The 22,218-nt window shown below is 42.5% G+C and overlaps 1 protein-coding gene across 4 annotated transcripts in view; it reads left to right on the forward strand.

Moving 5' to 3' along the window:
* LOC143151511 (band 4.1-like protein 4) overlaps window positions 1-22,218 on the forward strand; it is a 226,401-nt gene that overhangs the window by 168,345 nt on the left and 35,838 nt on the right. For all 4 annotated transcript variants that reach the window (XM_076320712.1, XM_076320710.1, XM_076320711.1 and 1 more), the window contains 2 exons: window positions 15,258-15,362; window positions 16,520-16,659. In XM_076320712.1, coding sequence (XP_076176827.1) covers window positions 15,258-15,362; window positions 16,520-16,659 — 245 coding nt within the window. The remainder of the gene's footprint in view (window positions 1-15,257; window positions 15,363-16,519; window positions 16,660-22,218) is intronic.

Genomic DNA, 22,218 nt, shown 5'->3' on the forward strand with positions numbered 1-22,218 from the left:
AAGAAAGAGGAGAAAATAGGTGAAAGAAAAGGAACGAGGCGAAGAGTCGCTCGGTGTAGAATCGCGGGCGAACGAGCGAGCGAGCGAGCGAGGTTGTCGTTGTTGTTGTTGTCGTTGTTTTTCATCGTTCCTTACTTCATCCCCGTGGCTTCGCGGTCTTCCTTCTCGGTGCAGCGAACGATGCATTTTCCGTTGAAAGCCCGTGGCGCGAGGCCGTTGCAGGTGAAATGTTGCGCCGCGCGTATCTTTTGTGCGGAGGATGGTTGTTGCCGACTGGTTGGTTGTTCGCCCGGTTGCTCGCTCGCCTTCAGTCACTCGCGCCGAGACTGCTTCTAAGAGCACAATTTTCTTCCCGGAGAATTTCGATTTCCCGACCGAGGGATTCGACTCTCGTACTCATTTCGTTCCATCCATTAGCTTTCCGCTTCCAACAGAGCTGGAGGGGGACCGGGTGGGCCACCCCCGTCCCCTCACCGTTACCGAAATGGTACGAGCCTTCGAAGTTGCACAATGGCCGATGCGCTCGTTGCAAATAGTACCGAAACTTCCCGAGACCTCTCTAGCGTTATTCCCGATCGCCCCCGTGACTGCAATCTCGTTGTTCCAGGTGCGCGTTCTTTCAATAGGCTTTTCGTGCCGGCGATATTTATCGACGGTAAACTTCCGAACCGTCAGTTTTTGGACCGCGTACACGTAGCACCGAGGGGGTGAATGCTCGATGCCGGGCTCGAGCTATAAATTCCGTGCGCATTTTCGAGCCGAGAAACCCGATCGAACGCGCTACCGAAAATTTCGGTGGTCTTTTCTTCCCTCGAGCTAACAAAATGACGATCGAATTGGGAAAAAAAAAAAGAAAAAGCGGTAACCGGTCACCGAGCGTTCAAATTCCTGAGTTTGTCTTCCCCGTTGAATGGTAACGCGCGTTTTCCTGCATTCGACAGTTTCGTGATTGTATCGAACGCTCGAAACTTTGCACAGCGGTATCGTTGTTTGAGGCACGCTTGTCGAAGACTCTGTGTTCAAAGTTTTCGGATCAAAACAGTCCCGAACGAGCGCAATCGGTATTTTCTCAGATGTTGTATTATCGTTGGGAACAACGGTAAATATACCAATGTAATATGAATATAATAATATATAATTATTCGTACGCAAATATAATAATTATTCGTACGCAATAATATAATAATATTATAATAATTGTTAAATATAATAATTGTTCGTACGCGATAATTGTGCAGTAACGCACCTCCTCGAAAATAATATCTAGTAACCGTGCAACATACAAATGAAAGCTTCGTTTTTATCATTAGGTTGTTCGGAAAGTCATTTCGTTTTCCAAAATGGAGAATATATAATTTAATAAAATGTTTATACACTCTAAAAAAATCGTGTTTCATATTCACAAAAAAAAAAAAAAAAACGAAATGACTTTCCGAACAACCCAATATAATAAGTCTATTCTTCTATTTCACTCTTTATACGTTTCAGATGATGTACTATCTATTGCAATAAAAACTACCGCTTCTCGAAAGTACGAATACGATTTTCCTACTGGGTCGTATTTGACCCTGCACCCAGCCTACGTATATCGCGGTATACGTTGTTCAAGGACGAAAAACGATCAAAGTACGTGTATTGATCGTAAAAATTGCACCGGTTTACGAAAATGCAGTTCGTCGAATACATGGATGCGTTGCGATAGATTGCATTGTCCGTGGTGTAAATTGAAGCTTTAACCTAATTTCTGAGAAACATTAGAAAGAAGCCCTTGTAGAATAACCTCGAAAATAAAATTCAACGTTCACGAGGACAGTGAGAGTTACGACCTTGCTGTTGATTACGACACGCGTCATCGAACTTAAATCGCAGGGCAAGGGGTTAATACCCGGTAACGTACTGCTCGTGCGGCGGTTGAATAAAGAACGACCGAGACTCTCGAGGTGATGCAATTTTTACGACCACCGTTGTAGAAAAGTGTCCGTAACTAGGAAACGGGGTCGTATCGAGGACACGTGCCCGAGAACGGTTTTTTACAATTTCTCCGGCCCGAATCCATAATGTGAGCCGTGCATCGTGGAAAAAGAGGGAAAAAAGAAAAAAAAAAAAATAATAACGCCCCGTGACAACTCGTGTGCAACAACTCGGGAAAAATGTTGTCGCGAAAACAAGAACTACCGACGCGTCGCGTACACATAATAACGCGTTACCGAGAACCATCGAAGCGTTACTTCCACCTAAGTGACTCCTCGTACGCCGACGCTGGCCATCCCACGAAGCATAAATAGTAAGGGTACACGACGTTTCACGTCAAGCTTAGCGGCGCGGCTTAGAAAAAGTGACAAATGGCCCGACGAAGTACCGTCCTTGCGGCCCGTCGAAACCTTCTTCTGCCATGGGCATATTAAGTATGGACTCCGCATTCTACGGTACGTCTACGGAACTATTTATAAACGACAGCCGGACCGCGGATAGAAATTGTCCACGCCGAGTAAACCGCCCGTTTCCTTTTTCATACGCGTGAAACAACGTACGATTTCGAACGGGGAAAACGGTTAACCGCCTCGATCCACGGTGAATGAATCTCGAATAATTACGGCGCGAACGCGAGCGTGCGAGCGAGCCAGCGCGCCCGTGCCCGCGCGCGCGCGCGCGTGAGCGCGTGAGCGCGAGCCGCAAATTAGCGCGGTTCGCGGAATATCGGGTTTAATGTATCCATAGATTTGCGCGTGAAAAATGGTAATAGCCGGTCGAGGGGCGAGCGAATCGCCGAAGCACAGCGAGAACACGCGATACCACAGCGTACCGAGAACTACTGAAGCGTTGCTTCTTTCCAGCGATAAGTTACTCCGGCGCGTCGATCGTAACCAAGCCGTGGCAGAGCTTACCGTGGCAACGCTTGGAAAAAGTGACAAACAACTCGAGGTATCGTCGCTCGCTTACTTGCTCGCTCGCTCGCGCGAAACCCCCGCATTCGAGCGAACGGGGCATTAGTATACGCGTCGCTCGTGTTTCCCTCTCGCGCGCGTTTAATTAACTAATTTATTTAATTACGTAACGATTACCTTTCCGCCGCGAGAGGCTGTAATTTATTTTTCCCCGCGTAACGAGCCGACCCGCGTTTATTTCGTGGCGATTATACCTCGCGGGATCCTCGTAAGGGGAAGAAAGATTACGGGGTGCTAATTGTGATCGATCGTCGCGACTAATTGATTTCGAACGCTTCCGTACGAGCTGCCTCGCGATCGAGACTGTTGCTAGATTTATCGGATGATTCGTTTTGCTCGATTTTTCTATGCTAATTTGTCCCTCGGTCTATGAAAGGGATCGTTTCCTACGGGAGGAGAGTTTCACGAGAGTGGAGGGTAAGATTGTTTTCCACGAGACGTTGCTGCAACGTGTTTGTTGGTGGTGCTTTTTTTTTTTGTTACAATCTTATTCGGTAGTTTGTTCTGTGTCTATATTTGTACAGTGGAAGCCAAGGGAGCCGAGTGTGCCCAGTAAAAGTACTTCAATTACGAAAAGGGAACATTTCACGCGAGTTACTATTGAGAGAGAACGAAAATATTTAGAAATGGAGTAATGTTACGTTTTAGATTTTTTCTAGGGGTATTACAATGACGCGTAATTATTGGTAACTTCGATCTACAATTCTATTTCCCTTCCTGTTACATTCTCGATGCAAGGATCGTGTAGATATTTCAGTTAATAAAATGCATACGCGACACGTACTGCTTTATGAGTTTCGGAGAGGGACTACAGTTATACAAACAGTAAAAAACAGTTATGGAATGTATGGTGAAGGTGTCACCGCGGTTCCAACGTGTCGAGTATGATTTCAGAAATTTCGATCGGGAGATTTTTATATAAACGATACAACCGTTTACCGTACGACCGAAAGCAATGGACAAAGCTAATTCGTATATAAATAGTCGTGTAAGCTTGGAGCTTTACGTAAAAAAGTTCATACATCGCGCTGTAAATTTCGAAATTTGTCGTCAACGATAGGCAACAAAGTTCTTTGTATCATTACGCGCATTAGAAAAAAAAATAATCTCTTCAAAGTGGATAAAAACGTACACCAACGTGTATCGTACTCGATTACGTTACATTTTTAATACAATACTTCGTTTTCGCTACCTTTTCTCAATTTATAAATTTATAATCTTAGAAATATCTGAATTAAAATGTATCGAATATACGAAACTCGCTTTTCGAATTTTACGATAGAACGAAAGAATTAAGGAAATACACTTGTATCTTTAATTGTAACAAAAAACGAAATCGCACGTCGAAAAAGACTCGAGAAACGCTTCAGAGTTAACACGTTGACCGCTCCAGCCAGTTTTCCATACATAGATATGTCCACGATATTTGTAAAAAGTAGAAATATTCGATAATATGTCGATATACCTGTCATTTTGTAGCATTACTAACGAGAGCAATACTACTAGGTTGTTCAATAAGTTTCGTCGTTCGATAAAATTTATCGAACGTTATAGTACTAGGTTGCTAGTAATAAATTTAGTAACAGCATACCAATAAGTCTCGTTGTGCAAAAAAACGTATCGAGCAATCTACTATTTAAAAATTTCCAAGTATCAGAGTTCGTGTCTTCTAAATACTCTCGTAACTTTGGAACGTATTGAACAACGACAACGTGAACGCGGCAGTTGCTCGATTCTCTTCGTACGAAGTGTGTAAAAACTTCAATCGCCTAAAAAGAAGAGAACGAAAGAAAAAATGAAAAAAAAAAAAAGAAAAAAATACCGTACCGATTATCCCCGGCTTGGAAAGTTCGAAATTAGCAGGAATAATGGAGGATCGAGCGTACTCGCTTGAAAGAAAACGCAACGGTGTTTCCACGTAATTCAGGCGTCGGAAACGAATCGAGCAGGGTTCCCCTGTCGCACGGTCGCGCACACGAGCCGCGCGATGGGGGTTAATTCGGCAGACGAGAGAGGGTGATATTCACCTGTAGCTCCACATACGTGCGGGCAAATCCCGTGGCCGGCAGCCTCGAGCCCCGCGGCGCCGCCCGGTGACCGGCTCGTACCTCGAAAATTGGTATTCCCCGGTAGGTCCGAGTTAGCGGCATCGGTATGTGGGTATTATACCTTTTGTATTCCGATGTGACACGCCTCCGTCACGTTTGCGGGCGTACAACGACGACGACAACGCCGGCCACGGTGCAACGACCACACGGAGGTATAGGTGGACAACGATAAGAGTGTCCCCGGTTCGGTAGAGACGTACACGTACACCCACACAGTGTCGTACGACGATCACGTACGTGGACGCGTACCGCGGACGCACGTACCAACACCACCGGATCGCCCATACGGATGCCATACGTAAAGGGTTCTCGCTGGTAGCAGAGTGCCCAGAGAGCCGTATGTACGTTTGAGAATACATTATGTAAGCAAAAGGTGAAAAAAGGCCCCTGGAATAACCCCCACCAGATTCTATCGAGTCGTCCCGAGCGTACTACTCCCTTCCAGCGCCCCCTACTCCTGCCTCCCGTGTGTTCCTGTACCCCCGACCCCGAACATCGGGCCGGGAGCATCAGGGCATAGACCTTCGCTCTGTTATACGTATACGTACGTATCCGGCGATACCGAGACCCCGCGTCGTATATACACCAAACCGAGAGCCGCTGGGCGTTCGAAAGCTGAGGGAAGAAGGGATGGAGAAAAAAAAGGTGAAAACAATGCATCCTGGAAGTGGCCGGACGAACTCCTCCGCCAGCGAGCGGGACAGAGAGGAACGAAAGAGGAGGGAGAGAGCGAAGCGGGAAAGGGATCGAAGAGTCCCACTCGGCTGGATCCACGCTCGATTCTTCTTGCGGACGTTGAAGCGATACCCCTTCGATCTTCCGATTCGCCGATTAGGAGCTTTGGTTTGCTCGACTCGGAGCAGGGAGACTTCGGTGGACTCCGGAGACTTCGGAGGGGCTCTTTTTCGGGGGAACGTCGTGAGATTGCCTCGCGAACGTTTCATCGCGGACGAATCTCGACCGTACGCTGGAATCCTTGTGTCGTCGACCGGTATCGATGTTCCCGAACATTTTCGGCCCATCGAACAGCCCGAGAGAACGTTCGTTGCCTTTGCGATACCTCGTCGACGTATTTCGTTCCTTGATTAAGTTTCCTAGGGTATCGCGAGAGAACGTCCGTTGGTTAAGTTTACTAGAGTATTGCGAGGGAACGTTCGTTGGGTTAAGTTTCCTAGGGTATTGCGAGAGAACGTTCGTTGAGTTAAGTTTCCCAGAGTATTATAAGAGAACGTTCGTCGAGTTAAGTTTCCTAGAATCTTGCGAGAGAACGTTCGTTGAGTTAAGTTTCCTAGAGTATTACGAGAGAACGTTCGTTGAGTTAAGTTTCCTAGAGTATTGCGAGAGAACGTTCCTTGAGTTAAGTTTCCTAGGGTATTACGAGAGAACGTTCGTTGTCTATGCACTCGCTCGTGGAAGTACTTTGTTCGTTGGTTAAGTTTCCTAGAGTATGCCGAGGATACCGATATTTCTCGCGTATCGCACGACCAATCGTGTACCATCGATGTTTTCGAACTATCGCGGATTGTGCTGCAAGACCGATGCGAATACAGAGTATACGGTTCCTATTCTAATTCTCTTGCAGCGTCGATTAGTTTTCCGAGTTAAACTCTCCGGATAATGTACGGAGTTTCATTTTGTACATATTTAAACGAGCAAAAGAGTCTTCGGTACGATGAAAAGAATATTCAATTCGCTCCGGGGACGAGCACGCACGAATTTTGTAATCCACGTCCAAAATACCGAACACGCGCTTTAAACGTTTGGAACGAACGACGTTTTTGCACTCGAGTGTATCGTTGAATATTAAATATGATACCCCGAATATAAAAAAATAATATTTTGAATCGTTATTGCTAGAAATAATAATTAATACTTTTGCCGCATAATAAGTAACTGTAAAGTTAATCCTATGACTAAATAGTAGGTAATGGGTGTTCGAAAGGAGTATAAAAATCGATACACGTTGAAACACTTTCGAATATATATTTGTAAAAAGACAAAACGTTCAACGCGTTATTCCGTACCTTGAAAAGTACCAGTCCAGAAAATAAAAAGAAATTACAATTCGAGCTATTACGGTATTACCGGAAATAATGAACTCGTTGACTACCAGCTAAAGAATAACTAAACGATGGATAATAATAGACGTTCGAAAGATGAATCAAAATTGGTACGCGTTGGAAGATTTTCGAACGCGTACCCGTGCAGAAATAAATTATTTAACGCGTGGTCTCGTGCTTAACTTACTTAGAACGAGCATCGAATACAATCTCTGGAACCAAAATTGAAAAAAGGCAACAATTAGAATCGTTGAGGTATCGCGAAAAATAATCAACACGTTTGTCACTTTGTCCCCATAGTTGACCCTAACCCTAAACGATCGATAACGGTCGTTCGAAGAGAGAATAAAAATTAGTTCACTTAATCTTTCTTTCGTAAAGCAAAAAAGTAAAACGTTCAAGCGATCGTTTCGTGCAACGGCAGTCGACGCGTTAAAGCGATCACGTTGTTCGTTCCGTGTACCACTTGTTTGCACGTAGTTGCAAGAATCACGAAGTAGCTGGATATTTGCTTAATATCGTAATTTGATTTCACCGGTTTTCTGCGGGGTTTCGAGGCAGCGTCTCGCGCGGGACAACATAAATCTCGTTGAAAAATGCTGCCCCCATCCCCCACCCCCCACCCCCCCGTTTTCCCTGTTTGCGATTCAACGGAGGAGACTTCGGCTGATTCACGAAATCCAAGGTATCCAGAAGCTACGCGCGCTCCACGGATCACGTACCACGAGGACAAACAGGCTTTCGAGGCGATCCTCCGCATTGTTCGTCGTTTCCTCTCCGCGAGCTGGTTTCTGTTTTCGAAAAGCTTCTTCGTTCCTCGGGTGCCAACCGCGCGTAGATTACCACGATTTAAAAGGACTCGCGAGAGCAACCGGTCGAGAGACTGGCGGTAAACCTTGGAACGATCGACGTCGAACGTTTCTTTCCCGCTCCCTGTTCCGTTGTCTTTTCCCTTTTTCGAACCTACTTCACCTCCGAACGTCTCTCTTTCGGTTGTTCCTATGATAACATTGTTCCGATTGCGGCCGTACCGTGGGGGTGTCTTTCTTCTTTCTTTTTCTTTTTCTTCTTTTTTTTTTATTTATTTTCGTTTCTCGTTCTCCGATGATATCGCGATATACTCTTGCCCCGGCCCGCGAACGCTATATTTCATCTGGATCGTGTTCGTACGCGTTGGTGAAGATCCAACGAGAACGGCGGGGAGATAAGGGAACGCTTTAATAAAATCGTTCGTACTATTCACGAAGGGCACTGTATCGTATAGGAAATTACTCCCGATTGTGATGTAGAGCCGGTAAAAAGGGGATGGTATTTATTATCTCTTCGCGAACTCCGTAACTCGGAGCATCGACGACTCGCGCTACCGATCTCTGTCTTCGATCGGTATTGACATTGCGTTCCGCTGGATGTTTTTTACATTTGAATTCAAAACTTGAAAATTCGAGTTAAGTCACATTCTAAACGAAAATAAACAAGCACTTGAAATAATTGTTTCCCTCGCGCGGGATACTTAGAAATAATAATAATTAGAAATTACCGAAATATCGATACGTTCGAAGTCCGCAGCTGTTACGAAAATAATAGATATCTCAATTTAACAAAGTTACTTTACCCTTACTCGAGGTAACAGTATAGTCGTTTACGGGATAAATATTCAGTCACCGATCGTAAACAGTTCAACGAGTAAACGTTTCGAATAAAAAAAAAAACCAAACAAAAACTTAAAATTTTCACAGAAGTTCGTTTTCCAGAAAGTGTTTCCAAACCACGCGCAAATCGGAGGAAAATTGCGAGACGCGTACTCACGACCGGGCAATGAAATTCTAATTTCGTTTCGCGATTCGAATTGAAATTTCATTCGAACGAGCAACGGACGATAGGTATATTTATCTCTTGTTCGTTATTCTTTTAAATCTAACCGGAATACTTTCATCCGGGCACAAATCTTCCCCTCCGAACCGGAATACACGTGTAGAAAAACGTAAAATAGAACCGGGGTACTTGTACATGCGTGAGAAGCGAGACGCGGTTAAAAACACTATCGTAAAACCTAACCTCGTTAATTATCACACGTTATTTCCTTACGTTCAATCCGCGCGGTTTCGCGTAATGCACTTTTCCTACGCGGGCAACCCCGGTTCCGTTGCACCGGCTGATTGCAATCGCGTAGAATTTTCCACGGCGTTCGAAAACGACGCGGTTTTACACCCGTATCGGTAACATATACACCCGTCTCGAAAGAAGCGAGTCTCGAATTAAACCGAGCGAGTGATTTAACCGAATGGAACCGCGAGCGGAGAATTGAACCTCGCAATTTGCAACGCGACGCAATCCGGGATCCGATAAAATAAATTTCATCGTGTACCGCTCGCTAACTCGCGAGCTCGGGAGTTAACTGTAACGGTTATGAACTCGTTTCTAATAAAATTTAATCGTTGGACGGATTCGCGTGGCGATCTCTCTTCCGACGTTTCGCGAGTTCGTTAATAAATTCCCTCGCGTCGTCGCGAGGGAAATGGCCAGGCGAGTGCGACGCGTTTCTCATGGAAAGCAACGTTTTTCGTCCTGGCAACAAATTACTCACGGTACTCTGCGCTCGTTCGTTCGTTCGTTCGTTCGTTCGTTGCTCCAATTCCAATGTCGTTAAAACGCTGTCCTTCTCGCCGGTGAGGGATCGCTGCGAGGAATTCCGTGGAAGACGCACACCGTGCACCGTCCGGTGGTAAAAGTGCAGGTGCATCGGGCAGAATGGATGCAATACCGTGGATGAGCACCCACGATACGTTTCGCGATGCCGCGATTCAGATACCAGCACGGCGTGCGCGTCCCGAGCTTGGAAAAAAGAGGGTCAGAGGACGCGCGGCCGACCAGCCTGTTCGATCTCTTATTTCGAATATCGCCTCGTCTACGGGCGAGATGAAAGGCCCTCTATCGAAAACCATTACTTCCTTTTTTGTTTAATGAATTCCTTCGCCGGATATTGGCCGTCCCTTGGTCTTCCGCGCATCTATTGAAAACTCGAGCTCGCCGCTGCGCGTACTTCGATTATGAAAAATTGTATCGGAATTTTTCTTTTTTTTTTCTCTTTTTTTCTTTTTGTTTTAAAGCACGGTCTGGTAACTTCGACCGCTTCGAATAGCTCCGTTATCTTTGGAGATACGGAGAAATTTTATTCGAGAAAGTTTACGAGGTACGGTGCGGGTTGTAAAGAAAATAACTTTTTCGTGGACGAAGGATTTTCGGAGATTTTTCAAGGTCGTCTCTATTCTTTTCAAACGGGGTGCTGTATTTTTTTCATCGATGGCAGATTGGAGGATATTTGAATCGTTTTTACGATCTACGAAAATTTGTTTACATTTTTCGACACTTTTCAATCGGTCCTTTCGTTATCTTTGTATCGATTTGATCGTTATTGGCGGTAAGTACGTGACGTTACATGATTTCGCAATAATGGTAATAACGATATCGATTATACTACATCGTAAATGTCTAGGCAAAGAATATAAATTAATAAGCAGAAGAAATAGATACTATCGGCTAATCTGGGACAGAAATTGCCGCGATAATATTATTACCGGCTTTAAGGTATTATCATTCCGATATTATTATGGCATTCGAAAGAATTTTATTCGATTGGTAGACGTGTTCCAGAATCGAGGCATTAATTTGTCCATCGTTTCTCGTATATTTTATCACACTTCGACGCGTCTTTACGGTTCCCTAATCTGAATTTTAATTCCATGAGTGGCTTTTACGATCGTAAACATGGAAGAAATACCATGTTCCCAATTTGAAGAGTTGAAATTATGTCCGAGAGGAGGATAGTGCGTCGTCAATTACATCGTGGCAGAATTCTTGGCAGGGTGGTATTTTCCGAACTTCGAAACAACGTAAATTTCACGAGATGGTGTATTATTTATTTGCTTTATCGTCAATCCTCGGCACCGACTCGTTAATTATGTCGGTACGAAGTTCCTAGCAGGGTAATATTTTCTTCGAGTTTGCTGTATTATTATTTACTATAGGTTGGTTGTTTATTAAATGTTTGGCTAAACTGTTTACTCGGTCTTGATGGACGTTGTTGATGAACGAAGCGAAATGTTCGTACAACTTACTCGAATCGTAACTTATGAAATTACGATAACTCCTCCGGCCATTTTTTATTCTCGTACTTCTTTTCCTTCGATCTCTTTTCGCGAAATTACGCGTGCTTGAAAATCGAAATGGATTCAACGTTTCTCTCAAACGACCACGGTCGAACGAAGCGAGAATTTGACGATAAAATAGAAAATTGTTTACTCGATCGATTATCCATACGGTGATTCGATGAACAGTTGTAAAACGTTGATATCGAAACGATCCTGGAAAAATCCAATGACCAACATGGAAACGAATTAGTTACAGTGATTGAATATCGATTTGGAAACTAATAGGTCACGGTTGCAATAACCCTTTGCGAGTAGTTGTTTAGAGTTTTTTAAGGACGTCGGGGCAATATCGAAGGTAATAGGACAGGTTAACAGGTAGCACTTGGACGATGCACGAAAAGCCTCGGAACGTACAGTGGCTCGAAAAAGTATTCAAACACTGTATCATAAGGAAATTCTTCTTACCTGTAAGACTGATTTTAATGAAAATTTGTCTGCTCGTAAAACATAATAGTGCACATATAAAGAAATTTTTTCGTCCACAAGAAATATTTTTACAGAAGTGAAATCAAGTCTCGAATATTTTAATGTTCTTTTTATCTCTTTAATGCAACTAAAAGCTAAACTTTTTTCATATGTAAAGTTTTGCTTCGTTTCGCATTACTGCGAAATTGTATTTGAAAAATCGAAGAGAAAGTAACTGATTTCAGCCGATTTCAGCCGATTGGAGAACTTGTAATTGTTCTAGTGCCTTATCGTTCAATCGTGAAAAAAATCCTCCAAACGAATTGTATTAAAAATTGAAGAAATGTTCAATATTCTGGTCTCGATTGTATCCTCTCGAGAAGATATTTTGTTGACAAAAAAATGATGTCACGTGCGGCCCGGTATGCTTTACACTCACGGAAACTTTCATTAAAATCGGGCTTGTAGGTTAAGGGAATTTCCATATAACATCGTGTCCGAATACTTTTTCGGGTCACTGTATACACCGAATCGTACGCATCTAATATACCCAATCCGATCCGTAGTCGATAACACGTACCGAAAAGTTTCGATAAATCGCTCGTCATCGATTCACCGAGTCGCTGTGTATTTCGCCGCGGGACTCGCACCTCGAACTATCCCGCTCTGACGGAAGAATGTCCATTTCCCTGAAAATTATCCACGCTGTGCAAACGTTATACTAGTGCGATACTCTATCCGTTGCGCGACTATGTATTCAATAGGAAGTAACAATCGTCTCGAGTACGCCCAGTGTACCGTAGCGATCGATACACGTCGCGCGCAACTTGTCAAAGTCGAGCCACCGCAAGATCGTCGGAGACATCAGCAACAGCTTCAATTATTATCCTCGAATTCCAGCGCTGTGTACACACGAGAAAGGGTCCGTGCGTAATGAGCGATCGAGGTAGAAAGGGAGCCGCGAGGAACACCGTTGCGAGAAGGAGAGAACGACCAACTGATACATACGGGACGAGAGACAGAGAGAGAGAAAGAGAGAGAGAGAGAGAGAGAGAGAGAGAGAGAGAGAGGGTGTAGGGGTAAAGGATGAGAGGTAGTAACACGGCTACGCTAATTACGAGCAAACTCGAGGATATTCTTCCTTCGTATATTCACGTGTACGGGAACGTACGCAATCGTATCTCGAAGGAACAAACGATCGGGCACGAAAACACGCATCGCGGCTCGCTGGTAGTTTCCCCCGAAGGGAAACAAACGAGCGTCACGGCTCGCTTGGGAGTACTGGGAACCGGAAACCGCCGATTTCAATCTGAGTTCACCGGAGCTGGATGTCCCGCGGTTGGGGCCACGCGAACTCGAAACGGGAAACTATCGACTAAGTCGCTGCTGGGACAGTTTTCCTCGAATTAATTTTATCGGTTTCGCGCGTGTTTACGTCGATCGACTCGAGCGGATAGGTTTTCTGGGAGAGTCTCTCTACCGGCAGTCCGGGTTCGTCCTCCCGACCATTCGCGCACGATGATGTCACCGTTCCAGGAGAAACGAGATATACAAGTGGTGAGCGGAAAATCTAAGAAACGATCCAACACTTCACGAAGGAATTTTTTCACCAATCTTGTACATTTTATTCGCGCCAGGGCGCGAGGAGTAAGGTAACATTTCGAGGGAGAACGTTTTTTATCGATTTGCATTTTATTTGCAATCGAATTTGGGAAATAATGTAATATTTTGAGAGAGAATTCTTTTATCGATTTGCATTTTATTTGCAATCGAATTTGGGAAATAATGTAATATTTTGAGAGAGAATTCTTTTATCGTTTTGCATTTTATTCGCTCTAGGGTGTGAGAAATAATGTAACATTTTGAGGGAGAACTTTTTTTATCGTTTTGCATTTTATTCGCTCTGGGACGTGAGAAATAATGTAACTTTTTTTATCGATTTGCATTTTATTTGCAATCGAGCATGGGAAATAATGTAATATTTTGGGAGAGAATCTTTTTATCGATTTGCATTTTATTTGGAATCGAATATGGGAAATAATGTAACACTTTGAGAGAGAACTTTTTTATCGATTTATATTTTATTTGGAATCGAGTATGCGAAATAATATAACATTTTGAGAGAGAATCTTTTTATCGATTTGCATTTTATTTGGAATCGAGTGTGGGAAATAATGTAACATTTTGAGAGAGAATCTTTTTATCGATTTGCATTTGATTTGCAATCGAGTATGAGAAATGATACGATATTTTAGAAGAACATTTTTTTAGAAATATCGTGCATTTTATTTGCCTTCGACTTCGAGAAATTTCGTGCAACACTCGATGCGATAATTTGCGAGAAATATTACACATTTCGTTTCCAACTGAATCTGGATAATTTAAGATAACATTTGGAGCGGAAATTTCCGAGAAGTGTACACTCCGTTTCCAACCGACCGAAAGCAATTGAATTTTCTGGCGTATAAAAAAATGTCAACAAGATAGAAAGACCTACCGTGACATACACGCGGAAATAAATCGAAAAACACGGAGTACGATTTTTTTTCTACTGGTGAAACTTCGTTCTCGTGGAAATTGTTTTTGAAAAAATTTCGGCTCGTGAATAACCTCGATTCATCAGATCTTGCTACGGGCGTCTATCGCGTTTGCACCTGCCCGCGATAGGGACGTTCGGATCGATTTTCCCGAAAACGAAGCCGTAAAAAAAAAATAAAAAGAAAAAAGATATTAATTCCTTCCATTCATCCTCGCGTGTAATATCTCCACTTCGATTGCAAAGGACGAGATCGCCCCGATCGCACCGGCTCGACGAACGAACGAAATGGACACGATAACGAGATCGGATGAAAATACACCCGATCGGTAATATTACGATCCGAGAAGACGTCGAAAGTGGTCCAACGTAAGCAAAACCGTACCCTGTTTCTGAACGCCGCGTGTTTCGCGAGTCACCTAACAAGAAACGAAAATTTATCATCGAGAAGTGCACACGTACCCTCGTTCTGCTCGTTTTTCCGTGACTCGTGCAAAACGGGTATAGCGATACCGAGAAGCACGAGTAACCGCCGATCTACGATTCTGTTGCACACTGTCCGCATAATAATCTTCAAACGTTACACGCTCGATATAATCGTTCTTTAACTGCGACCGTCGGATAATTATCCATGGAAAAACGGAAATCTCCCGTGCGTAATGACATATTACGCGAGTTCTCGAGTCGTCGGATGGAAATCTGTTGCGGCCACGTGTACCGTTACGAAACGTGTCACGCACCCCTGAATCATATCGATAGATAGATGGTGGCGAACGCGAAGGAATGGACGCGTTCTAATGCAGTTTCTACGACGTGCTCAATGACGCGTGCGCATCACGATTTACATCGCCACGCTCGATCGACCGCCGATCGACCGCCGATCGAAAGTCCTCGCGATGATTCTAATGTAGGTCGGTTCAGGAAGTAATTTCCTTCGTGTCGCTACACCGGCATCGGTATCGATGCAGTAAGTCAAACGTCGGTTTCTTTTCCAGAGCTCGAACCTCGGCCAGGAGTTGCTGGACAGAGTGTTCAGGCACCTGAATTTATTGGAGACCGCTTACTTCGGGCTACGTTACCTGGATCACGGCAATCAGACGGTAAGAACATTTTACGATACCAAATTCTAACGCGTATTCGTACGTTTTTCGTTTTTCATTTTTTCAAACTTTTTACACGCGATCGATCCTTGAGAAAAGAATCAAAATCTATTACTACCAGGAACGAGTAGTCGGGGAAAGCAAGGTAGGATTGCCGGGCAGCCGAGTGTCGGCGATTCGAAACGAAAAGTTAATTATTAAGAAATTGTTGCCAATGTGGTAGCATAATGTTCCATAATGTTTCTGAATATGTTCGTGTTTGGTATCAGAGACGATTATTGATGTCAAGAAATATCGATTTACCCAGACTTGATGGTTACAGGGTTTGTCGAGATTAGAACACTTAAGATTGGGAGATATTCAAGTTTTTCTTTTCTAACCACTGTATCGAGTAAAGTATGTAGAGAGTTTAGTTCCAAGTCACAGAAATTTCTCAGTTTTTCAAATTTTATCGTAATCTTTTTCGTAGAGTGCTATTAAAATTTGGTTTGGAATTGAAATTAAAATTCAATCACCACTTTCTTGTAAGATGTGAACATGTATGTATACGAAACGTTGAAATGAAAATGTTCCATTTTAAATTAATTACACGATTCGAAGGATTTCGTCGAGGTGCTAGTTTCCGCTAACAGAAAAGCTTCGAGTGAAAAGGGTTAAAAGAAATCTAAACAAAACAGAAACTATTCTTCTCAGTTCCGCGTTTGGCAAACTTCTTGACGAATAAATCATTCGATTCGACGCGAAAAGTTTTCAAAAATCGTTACGCACCATCCAAGTTCGGTCGAAAGGAGACAATGATTCTTATGTCGCGACATAATCGTACATCGCGACATAATTGTGCATCGTGCAGCTCGGTGTTTCACACGGTTCGTAACGAGAACGCGATCAATGCAGGTAGCAAGTTCGAGCAGTTTACCGTTAATTAGATTTCCACGATTAAAAATTCACACGAAGATGCCTCGATGGGGCCCGATTGCATCGCCCTCGGGATATAAGAGGATAGGATTATTATCTACGGGAAATGTCGAGCTGGCTGCAATTTCCGGTCCGCTTGATCAACAGTCTCGGGCGGTAACTCGGGCACGATCGGCCAGGGAATTAATTATTTACCAGTGATTCTCGACTCTATTCGCGCTTCTTTCTTTTTTCCTTTCCAGCAATGGCTCGACCCGAGCAAGAAGATCGGAAAGCAGCTAAAAGTCCAAAAAGGAGACCCGAGCTCGGATGTTCACACCCTCTACTTCGGTGTGAAATTCTACGCGGCGGACCCTTGCAAACTCATCGAAGAGATCACGAGGTGAGCAGATTGAATTTGTCCTGTCGCGTAACTCGTTGCTAACTCGTCGCGATGCGTCGCAGTTGCGAATAATTAAGCGATTCGGAAGAGTATTACGTGTCCTGACATTTGCCATTTTCGTTAAGTTGCTTCGGACGTTAGCGAAATTAGATCGCGTCAAAGCTTCACGGTTTCCTTCCAAAGTTTACTTCGAATCGTACCAGTGTCTTACACGATACTTAGAAACAGATATTTAACGCAGCGTTTATTTTTTTTGACCAAATTTGCTACTTAATGGATTTAGAATATCACGGATAAAAACGCGTGAAATTAATAATCGTGTTTTTAACCGAACAATTTTATCGTATAAAACAACAACGGTATTTGTAAAAAGATATATATTTTGCGAATTATTGAATTTCAATACAACAACCTGCGTATCGTTACGTTTCAATTTAATCGAAATGTTCGATACAATATACGATGCATTCATCGTAATGGAATTCACGTAAACATTGGGCAATAAACGCTTCGGATAAAATTAATAAATATGAAATAATCGAAGAAGACAGTAATCACTTATACCGTCCAAAACATTATTCAATGGAAGCTACAGTAAATACGAACCTCGATAATCTGCGAGTATTAAATTCTGATAATCTCTCTACTATCTTGTTCGGAAAGTCATTTCGTTTTCTTTTTTGGTGAAAATAAAACACGATTTATTTAGATTGTACAAACATTTTATTAAATTATATATTCTCCATTTTAGAAAACGAAATGACTTTTCGAACAATCTAATAAAATCGTGTGCCCAGAAAGTGGAGCTTCGACGTCACCTATCGCTGATCCAACTTGATCGAGTAAACAATTACCCGAAATTTTTCATTCTAAAAGTGTGTCCGTGAACTGATCCACGCGGCACGGCCACTTAACGTTTCTCTCTACAGTTTCTCGCCTTTCACGACTCGGTAAACGATTAATTGCGCACGGAACAATGCGAGCCGGGGACAGCGATCGCTATCAGTTTTATTGCGAGAATCTAACAGTACCTCTCGTTCTCCTCGGCATAATGACTCGGGAGAAAATCCAATTCCCTCTAGTGTCGCGCCAACGAAAATTATATCGTCGGTCGTATCGTTCGCGCGTTGATTTTCGAATTAACGGACGGGACGGGAGTCTCGCGATCATTTCGATCGGTTCCGACGCGACCATAACGGGCCGTGCGTGTCGTTGATATCGCACATGTACGTACGTACGTACGTACGTACGTACGAGCCACGGGTTCCTCTGAATACGAAACAGGCGTGTACCCGCGCGTGTATTGGTCTTGTGTCACAGGCACTGGATGCCTGTCTCGTTATCCTAATGAGTTGGGCTTAAAATTCTCAAAGCACGCTTCAAAATCTTTTCACTCGAGCGCCATTCCAGCGCGACGACGGAGTTAAGAGAATTTAAAACACTCCATCCACGATGTTGCACCCGGTTCCGGAAATGTCAGGGGCGCTTCTTGCGACGAACAAAACGTTGTTTCGCGAGTTGTTGCAACGAGCTCCCGTTTCTTTTTCTTCTTTTTTTCCCCCTTCTTCCCATCTTTTGTATTTTTCTATCGTTTCCACGCTGGTTCACGTTCGGTTGAATTTATCGTGAGAAATGTTCAAGGGGAAGAAATTACACGGTGTTTCGCGATACGAGGGGCGAAATGTTTCGCGAGGGAATGCACTTACGAATCGTGTTGCAGCGAATCGACCGGCGGGAAATCATTCGCGTTTGTGGATCCAAAGGTCGAGGATTCGATGAAATTTTGATGGTATTAAAATTGTATCGGTGGATCGTCGTAGTGCCGGCCATAAATTTTCTTATGGACACTGGTTCGTGTGTAAAGACTTGGAGCGATAACAGTATATTCTATCTATGCTTCGAGAATTGGTATTCTTTTGTCTTGCGTTTCGCGAAGATCGTATCGTCAGAGTTTGCATCAATTTCTAAAGATCGGTTCAAGGTTCCGTGAATCTTACGCGAATGATGGTGAGTATAGATCGATTAAATAAATTATCGTAGAAGAATCGTAGAAGAGATAGAAGAATTGAGAAGAATAAATGAGAATTGAGGATTGAAATCGATAGCATCGAAAGCAAAATGAATCGTTTATTTCCTTCAGATTGCTGAGTTGTTATACGAAGGTAAAGATTATTTTTTTATGTGCACTTGGTTAAACAGAGGAAACGAATCAAGTTACCATTATAGAAGCAATGAACGCAACAGACAAGTTGGATATTATTTTCCATTTATATTTCCAAAATCGTATTATCTTTTTGCAAGATCTTATATCACGAAACCTTATTAAGGATGAATTTCCTTAGAAAGTAGTAAGAGCGTCAGCGATAACCATTTACATGAAATTCCGTAACGCTAATTAGTTAATTGAACGTCATTAAGCGGTAATTGTCATTGTATGCAGCCGAGTTCAATTTCAATAGCGCAGAGTAGTGCATAGACTCTGTTGCACCTGAGCCATAATGCATCCTATTGTTAACCGTCAAAGGGGTTAGTAAGCGACTATAGAGACACCATAATACTCCGCTGACGACTGTCTCAGATTTACCCGATAGCATCTTCATCCTGTTCATTATCGGAAATCTATACACGTTTCAAAGGATCAATTATTGATTTATCGAAGCATACTGTCGGAAGATTGTTTGCGATGTCAGTGAAAAATTTGATCGAATTAAATCGCAGAAATGTAACAATAACGCTCAACCGTCAATGAAATTTTATACAATATTTTCATCGAAATTACAAAATTGTCACAATTGTGAAGTACTTGCGCCAATTACTCGTAAAAAGAATACCACCCGGTATCGTTATCTGTAATCGTACGTTTCGTTAAATATCTATCGCACTTTAGTTCTTGAATTTTTCTCAACTATTTCTAAATGTAATTCTCTCTCTCCATTGTTTCGTTCGATCAATGATAAAACTGATTCTTCAAACACGTTCAAATATTTGAAATTTTATCCATGTATGTATATAATATTTTAGCCCTAGATCGTATCCTTATCGAGATTAAAAATTGAAAAGATCTCCATAGTCGACCGTACGAAATCTTTCGTTAATTTCGTTCCAAATTGATCGGTGAACTCTGACTTTAAAATACGTTCAATTTTTATTCACCTTTGGAACCCGTGCCCAGTCGACATTCTCTGGAGTCGATAACGCGCGGTGGAAGGGACGAGAAATCGAGTAAATTCGTCAAATTCACGGATTCTCTCAAAGGATCGACGTTTTATTCGAATTACGGTTCTCAAGCAAATTACTGCCGTTTTTCGCGATTCCTTATCGGACGGGTAAACAACTTATATCGGGAGGTCCTCTCGATTTACCACCGGGTTTGATAGAGTATAAACGAGCACCGGTGCGTGGCAGTCCTTTTAATGGAAACCTAGAGAAAAATTGAGGGTTCTGCCGGCGATAAACCGGCTCGATTGATTCCTCGTTCGCTCCAGGGAGTTCCTCAACCCCTACGATGCCAACGTTCAGCCCTTGGCGATTGCCCATTTTTTCTCGGTCCGTGCAAGTTCCCTTTAAGTTTCAGTTGGCAAGATAAAGCGCGATTTTTTTTCTTTCTTTTTTTTTTAAGACTATCGACTTTACCGTCGGTATCGATCATCCGCGGCGTTGCATCCACCGTTGGACGACCGCGTGCAAAGTTGGAGAGGACATATCTCTTCGTTCTATCTGAAATATTCAAGTTCCGTTTCCGCGTGATCGGCGCGGCCGTGGATCGTTTATTTTTCGCGCAGAAAACGCTCTGAGCTCTTCGCGCGGCGATTCGAAACAAAGGATTAGTCGCGCGAGTAACCTATTCGAATTTATATCCGTATATTTTTACATTTAATCCTCTATTACATTCTATCGCAATTTTTTCGAACGTTCCGCTATGTTTTATCATACTGGTTATCGGTATTGCGTTTAATCCTCTATTATCTTTTATTGCGATTCTTTCAAACGTTCCACCGTGTTTCATCTCTTTGGTTACCGGTGTTGCATTTAATATTCTATTGCCTCGCGCTACAATTTTTTCAACGTTCCACTGCGTCTTCTCTTCTGGATGATTGGGAATAAAAGAAATCATCAGAATTGGTTCTCTTTGGAATCGTTCTGTACAAGATGACACGATATTAATGACAAGATCGATCGCAGTGACCCTTGTCTCGGTGTATTAAAATTTGTGTCCCGTTCAATATTTTTTTATTCGAAATTTGTACAATCGATCGTTCCTTTGTTAATTATAAATGGTAGGAAGTGTTCAGATTTCGAACGCAGTCGAAATATCGCGTCGATTGCATTCATGAATTTATAAGAAAGAGAATCCATAAGAAACAGAAACATAGAGAAGTTACTTAATAATATACGTAATGTAATATAATAAATTTGTCGTGTCGATAATTTATCAATGTTCGCGAGTATGTAATTAAAATATAATAAAGAAAAAGCTGAATACAGCCTCTCGTAAATCTATATTTTCGAGATCTATTTCTACTCGATCGTTACATCCGTTACGAGCATAAAAGCGTTAGCAATTTTCCACAAATAGAGTGACAGGAAGCTAGAAATAGTTGGTGCTTCTGAAAAGAACCTCCGGCGTTGGTTTAAAACAAGAAGGTTGTTCAAGAAAGCAGGTTTTCCTTAGGATTACAGTTATTAAAGCTGCGAGACCGTAGAATCGTCGCTCTCGAAATATTTTATTCAGTAATGTAGCCAGTTTGATGTGGAAAAAAAAATATGAAAAATCTCCCCTCCCAACGATTATCATAATCTGAATGCGCAACTTTACTATCCCCGTAAGAAGGCGACACTTTGCATCCAAATACGTAATAACAAAATTGCCCTCGGTTCCACGAGGATATTTCCACCGTGGAAGCAATCAAACGAGTCAGCATGTTTTATATGGCGAAACAAACACTTAAGCGTTTCCACGGTAGATAAGTATACTGAATAAGTTATGTTCCTATAACAACAATAATACTTTTACAGTATCAAGAAAGCCGTTGTCTTCTTGAAATGTTATCCGAAATACGGCTAAATTTTAGTCAACTATCGGACGAGATCGTTGCAATTACGATTAAATATCGATATAACGTCCTTCGAATTTAAATACAGAAAGGAAAGCGCGAAATAATTGTTCTTCAAAAATAACGAACAAAGGATAAACAATTCTTTGTTCATTATCAACGGAATAAAACGTAGAGAATTCAAATAAAAGAAAAGCAAAAATTTACCCGAATAATTGTTCGATCGAATAAACATCGGTACATTCTATTCGATAATATTTAATCTGTCTCTAAAGATTAAAATAATCCCGCGAAAGCGTACACGGAAATCGTACCGCGTAAACGTTGCTCGATCATCGAAATTCGTCACTGATGATAAACCGCGCAAAATTCTCGGCCGCGTAAAAATTTCGAATTGAAAATAAATAAATAAATAAATAAATAAACAAACCGAACGATCTTTCACTTTGGCCACTGTTCGAATAAAAGAATCTCCCATTGAAAGAAACGAAAAAAAAAAAAAAAA

Source organism: Ptiloglossa arizonensis, chromosome 9 (assembly GCF_051014685.1).
Source record: "Ptiloglossa arizonensis isolate GNS036 chromosome 9, iyPtiAriz1_principal, whole genome shotgun sequence".
Lineage (NCBI taxonomy): Eukaryota > Metazoa > Arthropoda > Insecta > Hymenoptera > Colletidae > Ptiloglossa > Ptiloglossa arizonensis.